This window comes from Nannobrachium achirus (assembly GCF_963921795.1).
Source record: "Nannobrachium achirus genome assembly, chromosome: 23".
NCBI classification, from domain to species: Eukaryota; Metazoa; Chordata; class Actinopteri; order Myctophiformes; family Myctophidae; genus Nannobrachium; species Nannobrachium achirus.
In genome coordinates, this window is record NC_137830.1 from 45,547,081 (window position 1) to 45,556,454 (window position 9,374).

At 42.5% G+C, this 9,374-nt stretch overlaps 1 protein-coding gene across 1 annotated transcript in view; it reads left to right on the forward strand.

Moving 5' to 3' along the window:
* Positions 1-7,855, forward strand: part of cdk17 (cyclin dependent kinase 17) — a 58,915-nt gene extending 51,060 nt beyond the window's left edge. The window contains exons 12-17 of the mRNA XM_080754175.1: positions 1,912-2,009; positions 3,282-3,387; positions 3,737-3,779; positions 4,025-4,115; positions 5,596-5,673; positions 6,192-7,855. Of these exons, the coding sequence (XP_080610301.1) occupies positions 1,912-2,009; positions 3,282-3,387; positions 3,737-3,779; positions 4,025-4,115; positions 5,596-5,673; positions 6,192-6,232 (457 nt within the window). The 3' untranslated portion in view covers positions 6,233-7,855. The remainder of the gene's footprint in view (positions 1-1,911; positions 2,010-3,281; positions 3,388-3,736; positions 3,780-4,024; positions 4,116-5,595; positions 5,674-6,191) is intronic.
* Positions 7,856-9,374: the final 1,519 nt, after the last annotated feature.

Genomic DNA, 9,374 nt, shown 5'->3' on the forward strand with positions numbered 1-9,374 from the left:
AGTCCTGTGGGCAGACACTACTACTAGTTTCCTATCCACCTGTTTCCGCAAGACTTTACTGTAGCATTATCTGCGGGACAATTCCGGTTAACAGCAGACATACATTTTAAATCACATACAAGCTCACGTCGCGTTGCAGATGCAACCGTTGTGAGCTTGTAGATCACACTCTGCTGCGACGCCGGAAATGCCGCTCGCCTTCTGCGCAATGTACGATGGGATGTTGGAAAGTTGTGGATAGACCACTGAAGTCCTGACGTCACTGCCGCTAGAGGGCGCTATCCACCTGGGTCCCGTTGTTGTTATTTGTGTTGAAATCCCCATAGGGGAATCTTAGATTGTCATATAAGAACTGTGTTCCAAAAATAAACAAATCATCCGGGCATTTCTGTCAGGGGGGGTGGCTCTGTATCATTTATGATATTCATTCATACTTGATATAGCCTGTTTCTGGAGGAAATGTAATCGATTCTGCCTTAACAGTCGGAAACTACACTTCCGGGTCTGAAATCACTGCCCCTACTAGCTGCGTTCATGGGAATTGTAGTTGTTGTGTTTTGTTTGGCTCGTTTCTAGCGTGTATTGTGTACATTTCCACCTTTAGACTATGCTGCATATCCATATGCGTAAAATCACCGGGGTGGTGTATTTATTTTTAGAACACTTATATGAGGCGATCTAAGATTCCCCTATAGGGATTGATTTCAACACAAAACATAGCAACGAGACCCAGGGGGATGGCGCCCTCTATCGGCAGTGACATCAGCCTTTGTGGTCTATTCACATAGCTAAATGCCTTGCTCAAGATCTAAGTTACACTTTACAAAACGTTTAGTAACAGACCATGTCAAATGTAACCACTTGAGCCCCAAAGATTGTGCAACAAATAGCGTAAATTGGCCGACCTACAAACTTAACTTGTAGATCTGCTATTGATCTGAACATGTTAAACTTTTGCCTATAATGACATGCCCAAAATAGAGACACCAGGTTGAAAGTGGTGTATTTTCTGAATCTCGCTGCTCTCTCTGTAAGGGTATCTAGGCAACTAGGAATATCAGAGTGGGACTCATTTCAGGATTCACACGATTCCATCGTCTCTTGGGCTGTGAGGACCCTCATTTCTGTAGCCAATCATCATTTGGCATCCCTATTTTGAGCATGTTATTATCACCAAAAATTTAAATACGATAAAATAAAACTGAATCAGTGATGTCAGTCATGTCCACATTTGGGCACTGTTTATTAGTAGGACAATCAATCTACAAAGTAACTAGTAACTAAAGGTTTTCAAATAAATGTAGATGTAGTGGACTAAAAGTAAAAGTATTGGAAATCGGAAATACTAATAAGTAAAGTACAAATACCTCAGAATTGTACAGTACTTAAAGGAGGACTTCACCACTTTTCAACCAATCTTCATATAATAGGTCCTCACTAATGTTCATGATAAAATATCACAATTTTTTTTCTACTCAGTCTGGGTCTCATAGGAGAGCTGTGGGTGGGTCAAATCCTTCCACCGGTGACATCATCAATGGGAAATGCAAGCTAATAGAAACTGCAGACTTTCTATTCCTGAAAAGTTGCAATGTTAAAGTGGAAGCCATTGTTCTCGTGATAATAAAAATCGTTTTTTTTTTATATTGTTTAAAAAAAATCTGTCAAACGATGATGTCACCGGTGGAAGGATTTGACAGCTCTCCTATGAGACCCAGACTGAGTAGAAAAGAATTGTGCTATTTTCTTATGAACATTAGTGAGGACCTATTATATGAAGACAGGTTGAAAAGTGGTGAAGTCCTCCTTTAAGTAAATGTACTTAGTTACTTTCCACCACTGCCATCTGCACAAACATATTCCACATCCTGGCCTGGTTGACATTGTTATCTTGTGGGTGTGTCTGAACAGGGGAGTTGGATGTATATTCTACGAGATGGCTGCGGGTCGGCCACTGTTCCCCGGCTCCACCGTGGAGGATGAGCTCCATCTCATATTCAGATTACTGGGTGAGTGCCTCCTCCAGCGCTGTTTCTCAACCAGTGGTTCAAGTATGACAGTGGTTCTCAAACTTTGACATTAGGTCTCCCCTTAACCCATTTAGGCCGAGAATTATTGAATGCTTTAACCAGCCGCGCTGCGAGCTTGTAGATCTGCTATTTTTGAAAAAGTCGTGAAAATGTGTGCAAATCTTTGAATATATGTATTTTCAAAGCGAACGTTTGTAACTCAAATTTTGCTTCTGGGTGGTCCCTGGAACTAAATATTTTGAGATGGGGGTCCGTGGCCAAATAAATATAATTTTGGGGGTCCTTCACATGAAAAGGTTTGAGAACCACTGACATAGTAGTCTCTCAAGAACAGACCAACTGAGCTCCATTTATGTGAAAAGGACCTTTTCTTTGACGATGGCTAGCCAGACTGCTGACATAGAAACAGTTTTTTTTTAATCTTAGAAGACACTAATAGAATCGGGTCAAAATTCAAATTTTCACGATTTTTCAAAAATAGCAGATCTACAAGCTCGCAGCGCGGCACTCGGTGCCGCGCTGTGAGCTTGTATATCTGCTATTTTTCAATAGTTAAAGTAATAATACACAGTACTGTGTACCCGTTATGAATGGGTTAACTTGGACAGTGTACAAATGGAACCAAATGGACCCGTCAGGGTCCTTCTGGTTCCATGTGTACACTGTCAGAGTTACAGACTTGAAAGCGTCAATTTGGACCCCCATAAAGGAACCTATAGTATAGAGTCCCTGAAATCCACTTTGAGAACCTCTGGTCCATGGCATAAATACAGGTGGTCCATGGTAGAAAGGCTGTGGGGGGGAAGGCTTGCATAATAGCACTGAACATAGGCAATCTAAAAGCACACAACATATCACACTGTGACGCGTTGTGAGGTTGTAGATCAGCTATTTTCGGTGCCAATTATAAATCCAGCATTAAGATTTCATTATGTTGAATATTTATCAAAACATTTCAATTAAATAGAAATGGCTGTGTTATGCCACCTTATAATGTAAATATAGACTGTATTATTGTGGGATGGTGTGGTCCTTGAGCATTGTTTTTAATATGCTAGTGGTTCAGCTCAAAAAAACTATTGAGAACTTCCCTTTCATATTTTGTGGCAGTGCCAAAGCACTCAGGAAGCTCTACCATTAGAGTATCATATTTAATACCAGATTTAACACATGTTGACATGTTTTTGTTTTAAATCCTATCTAACATCTGATTTGTATCTCTAACCTTCTGACTTTCTCACGCTGATTCAGGCACGCCAACAGAGGAAAACTGGCCAGGAATATCCACCATCGAAGAGTTCAAATCCTACAAGTTCCCCAAGTACAAACCACAGCCCTTGGTCAACCATGCACCCAGGTGCAGTGCTGTTTGTTGGTCTTCTTTGTTAAGTGTGTGTGTGTGTGTGTGTGTGCGTGCGTGTGTGTGTGTGTGTGTGTGTGTGTGTGTGTGTGTGTGTGTGTGTGTGTGTGTGTGTGTGTGTGTGTGTGTGTGTGTGTGTGTGTGTGTGTGTGTGTGTGTGTGTGTGTGTGTGTGTGTGTGTGTGTGAACTGTGGGCAGGAAATCCTGTGGAACATTTCAGAGACAGCACTCCACTTCCTTCCTCCCCTGAGCCACTAATTTCTCATCAGTCACCAGTACAGGCTGAATGTAATTCCTGTCTTCTCCGACTTTATCTGGCTTCCATGTTCCCCTGTTTCTCCTATAGGCTGGACACTGAAGGCACTGAGCTCCTGTTGTCATTTCTAAGAGTAAGTGTTTTCTGACTGTCCTAAATTAATAACTACTCCTTCACAAATTCCTCTTGCCTGTTAAACTTCTCAACATACAGATGCTATACCCACAATAGCCAGCAGGGGTCACTGTGCTGTTATTCTTATTCCAGCCTCAGTAAAACTAATGTGTTATCACTACAGTATGATTTTGAGATTATGGCAATTGATAATAAATACATATACTATTGATGGTGACGCTGTTCCTATGTGCAAACTTCTAGTATGAATCCAAGAAGAGGATTTCAGCAGAAGAGTCCATGAAGCACATGTACTTCAAGAGCCTTGGCATGCGGGTGCACACTCTGCCTGAGGGTGAGTAGCGCATCTATGTCCATTTTTACAATTGAAAATATAGCCAATAGATTAGGCGTCTTCAACGTTTTCAGGCCATGGACCCCTTAGTTGCCCCCTTAGTTGAGAGAGAGATGAAGCAGGGACCCCCACCACCTGTTCATATATTCCATATAGTTTCATTGTTTGACAGCACAATCATCAGTGTATTTTGGATTCATGTCAGTTTGTGTTTTCAGATATTTAACCACTTGAACAGTCATTACTTAATAAAGTTGACCTTTCACTCTGTACTCTTTTCCCCCTCTACACCAAACCTCTGCCAAAAATAGCCGATCTACAAGCTCACAACGCCTCTTGTAGATCTGCTATTTTGGGGTAAAGTTCTCAGAATATGGACGCTAGGGTTCAAGTGGTTAATATAAAAAAGGTCCCGGACCCCTGCAAAAGAGGGTATGCGCATGACATCATCATACCCGGAGGTTATGCGGGAATGCCTACTGAGTGTCAAAAAACTACTTTCTGGCCTTGACAGCCCATACTACATCCAAACAGAAAGGTCCTATCTGAAAGGTCCTTTCTGATTGCATTAAACAGCGTTAAACTCACTTTGCCAATTGCCACTCGATTTGCCATTGACTTTATGCATGCGCGTACCCTCTATACCAGGGGTAGGCAACCTTAGGCACGGGTGCCAACATTGGCACAGGGGAGGGTGATCACCGGCACACTGGCAGAAGTGTGAGAGAGAGGATTTTTATTTTAAAAACAGATCTGTTTTTTTTAAACGTGGTCAATTAAAGGAAGTTAGCTAATTTATAGAAAATTACATTGTGCAGAAATGTGCACAAAATTGTACATTCATTAAAACTCTGAACTGGGGAGGGAGTTGGGAAGATAGGTAGATTATTGCTCTGAGTCTAATGATCATTATAACAATGTCCTGCCAGTCAAAATGTAAAAAATAGTTGTCATTTTTTTTTAATGTGGTCAATTAAATGGAGTTAGCTAATTTATATCAAATTTCATCTTGCATAAAAATTCTACATTCATTAAAACTCTGAACTCAGACTGGGGAGGGAGTCGGGGAGGTGGATTATTGCCAATTAAAATATGTAAAAATATTTGTCATTAAAATGTATGTTGACACGGCACACTGACACTCTAGAAAATAAAAACATGGCACTTAATTTCAAAAAGGTTGCTGACCCCTGCTCTATACTATGTTAAATAAATAAAATACACCTTAAATAAAACATTGAAGGCGTTCTTCATTTTAGTTATAGAGGGCAATTATGTATTGAAGGGATATTTGGCTTATTAGCCAGGGATCATTTTGATGTGTGTTTTTCTTTTAATATATCCATTTAAAGCCTCTTATCGATAGCATAATCGATAAGCAAGTAATCAATAGTTGCTGCCTTACATTTACACAGCTCACAGGTATTTCATGCATTATAATGTCTGACCACATCCCTGAAGCTCCTCCACTGTTTTGCAGTTGTATCAATATTCACGTTAAAAGAACTACAGTTGCAAAGAGACCCTGGCTACCGGAATTCTTCCTACCCAGAGTCAGGTGGGTCTCGTGCGAAAGCACACACACGCACGCACGCACGCACGCACGCACACACACACACACACACACACACACGTGTAGATGTGGTTTAGGAGGACACTTTGTCCGGTGTATGTGTATTAACCGGACATCTAAAAAAAAGGTGGATTGGGCTCTCTAGACCAATAGAAACACTTCTGCTATTTCAGAATTGTCCATGTTTTAGCAGGACACCAGTCCCGTCGGGTGTATGTGTATTAACCGGACATAAAAAAAAAAGTGGATTTGGGCTCTCTAGACCAATAGAAACACTTCTGCTATTTCAGAATTTCCATGAATTAGCAGGACACCAGTCCTGTCCTGCTAATCCAAAATGTCCTGTTAATGAGGTGAGTATTCAGGCCAATTGTCCCGTTAAACCACATTTACCAACACACACACACACACACACACACACACACACACACACACACACACACACACTCACACTCACACTCACACGGCAATCACTTGCGCTTGTCTTCTGTCCTCTCTTCCAGGTAACGGCAAGATCAACAGGAGGCAGAGCATGCTCTTTTAGACGTGTGCTGCTCACTCGTGAACCAGAGGAAGAGGATAGTTTACTGACCCAACCTGGCCCTCATCTCTCGCATGAGCCCACCTTCCCTCAGACGGACCACCCCGACACACACACACACACACACACACACACACACACACACACACACACACACACACACACACACACAGATTCACACCTTACCATCTCTCTTCTCTGGCACTCACAAAGAGCAAGCAACTCTGCGTTTTTGGATTGAGGTGAAATTTACAGACTGTGTTTATTTATTGAAAGACGGGGGCGAGGTTGTATTTTTGCTGCTAAACTACTACTGTCTGTATTTAACATGCCGTATGTGTGTGTATATGATGTGAACTCAGACGCCCATGCACAGCCCACCGTTCGATAATGGTTATTATTGTTGTTCCTCTGACTATTCTTTTAGTGATGACTCTGCCGATGTTGATGTCCAAAGCTGTTATGGAAGTTGTTACCCTTCTTTGTGCTCGTCGGCGTCTTTTAGAGCCCGAATGCCTGTTTTTGTTAGTTTTTTTTAAATATTCTAAAAGTAAAACTTTTGAGTGTTTTTTTTTGTTTTTGATCCTGGGAGCTTCTTTCACCATGGCGTGACTGAATTTTATACCCGTTGCAACTCGAACTGGAAAGGGGGTTACGTCTGGATCCTCAAAACCGGAAGTGGTTCCCCTGGACTCCGGAACATTCCAGAACATTTAATTTGCCCGCCTCTTGCGGAGCCCTCCTCCCAGAACTGTGCTGGGTGACAACAAAAAACAAAACGAGGTCTTGTACTATGTAGCAGGTCATCACTAAAGCACTAAGAGTCTTTTGAGAGAAGAACGGCCCTCAGGATCTTTTCAACCAACTGCATGTTCCCCCCCCCCCCCCTCCCCCCCCTTCCTGGCTAAAGCAATGGGACCACAAACAGGGGAGGGGAGGGGGCAAACGGGACCAAATCTGGAGGGGGGGGAATAGTTTCTCCCCAGGACGTTTCCGGTCTCCCTCCCTCCCGGTTGCCATGACAACAGGAAAGCAAGGATCAGGGAGGAGAGAAAACACGGGAGCTCGACAGGAAGTCATGTGACATCCCACAGGAACCCGTCAGGCTTTTCCTTTTTTTTTTCCAATCTCCCCTCTTACCCCCCCCTTTACATTGCCAGGACTTCAGCGCTTTATTATATTATGCAAGCTATACTTTCCCCCCCCCCCCCCCCCCTCTTTTGCATTTGGAGATCTACTGTAGCAACAGTACGACTTTGTGTGCATCTTCAATGATCTTGTGGTCCCTGCATTTCCTTTTTCCTTTTTTAAGGGTCTGATCCGTAGCGAATCAGGGAAGATGCAAGAGTGACTGAAGCGTATATCAGGACCCCTCCTCTGTACACAAGCGTCGATATGGCAGAGTTTACCCACCAGTATTAAGACATTGTTCTCCATGTCTGAGCCCTTTGACCTCCTCCCATGTGAATACGGGAGAGTGTTTTTTGCAGGTCTTTCTGTCCGAGTGTATTAAAAAAAAGCAACTGGGTTCAGCACCGTTGGTCCGAACAGTTTAACATTCACCAGGTTAGCATTCACCAGCGTCGGCAGGTTAGCATTTCACCAGCTTAGCATTCACCAGCGTTAGTTTTACTGAGGTTAGGGAGGGTTAAGGTTAGGTCCCCCCGACTTTCGGCCAGTGGCGTCAGTTCAGCAAAAGCTAAAGGTATGGCAACATGACTGGTGTCTTGCAAGACACCAGTCATGTTGCCATAACTTAGCCACAGGCATGATGAATTTGTTTAAGAAGAATTCTTTCTTCTTCCTGTAGCCAAGGTAAGGCAGCTGCCATACCTTGCCATACCCAATTGACGCCTCTGCTTTCGGCACCTCCGCACAGCCAATCACAAGCTTCCGCTGCCTTAACCCAGTTGCCTTTTTGATACACTCGGACTGAAAGACCTGCAAAAAAACACTCTCCCATGTGAATACAGTATCAGTGTGTGTGGCATGTTTAGGGGCCCTGTGCCAGTTCGCCTCTCAAAAGGAGTTCAAATAGGGGTGGGCGACATGGTGATAATTATCGTTGAGACGATACAATGTCTCCACGATATGCCTTTTCAGAGGTATCGTATATATCGTGATACAATTGAGGGAGCCTTGTAAAAGAAATCCTGTTTAAGCGTTAATACAGAGATTCATTGCAGAATTCAATTTAAACCTGCATTTTGGTCTAATCAGTAGTTTTTCAACTTTAAAATGTCAAGGTCTCCACTTAACTCTGACCGTATACAAATGAAACCAAATGGACCTGTAAGGGTCCATTTGGTTTCATTTGTATACTGTCAGAGTTGCATACTTGTAAAGTTCAATTTAGACCTCCCAAAAGGAACCCAGAGAGTCTAGTTCTTGTCAAGTAACTTGAGAAATAACCGTAAAAACCAACGTGACAAAAGAATCGTGATAAAATCGTGTATCGTGATACAGCTTGGGAAAATATCGTGATATTGTATTCTTCCATATCGCCCACCCCTAAGTTCAAAGCAAAATTGTTGTTTCACACTCTGCTTTGGACCACCGCTCTCTTATCTCCAGGCATTTGTACACATGAAAAAAAAAAAAAGATTTCAAATTGAAATTTTAGATTTACAGTAACACACGGCTGTGTTGTTTTCAACTGACAGTGATTGAATATTAATATTGTAATACTGTACTTTTTTTTTCTTTTTTAATGACTCCGGTGTATCTGGACTTGTCAGAGCTTGTGTGTGGGTGTGTGCAGAGAGTGACTGTGACAGTGAGTGTACGTGTGCCTGTTGCATGGAATGCCTGCTGTGTTGTAAACACAGCTTCTCTGGAACACTGACGCGTGCGGTCGAAACACACAGGTGGAAGGTTGGTGACCGTGTAACTCTTTTTACTGGAACTATTTATTTCTCATAATAACCATCAAAAGTAAATTTAGTCTGTTTCATACAATGTTCAGTGCCCGTGTCTTTCATGGTGTGAATGTACAGTATGCAAGGTCGTAAGCTTCCTTGTACGGATTTTAACCACCTAAGCCCTGCCCTTCCCAACCCGGAGTCCAAAAGATTGTTGCACAAAATCATATATTTTCCTGACCATTTATAATTAAGTCCTTGCTTTGAGCCACTGTCTCTGGCTG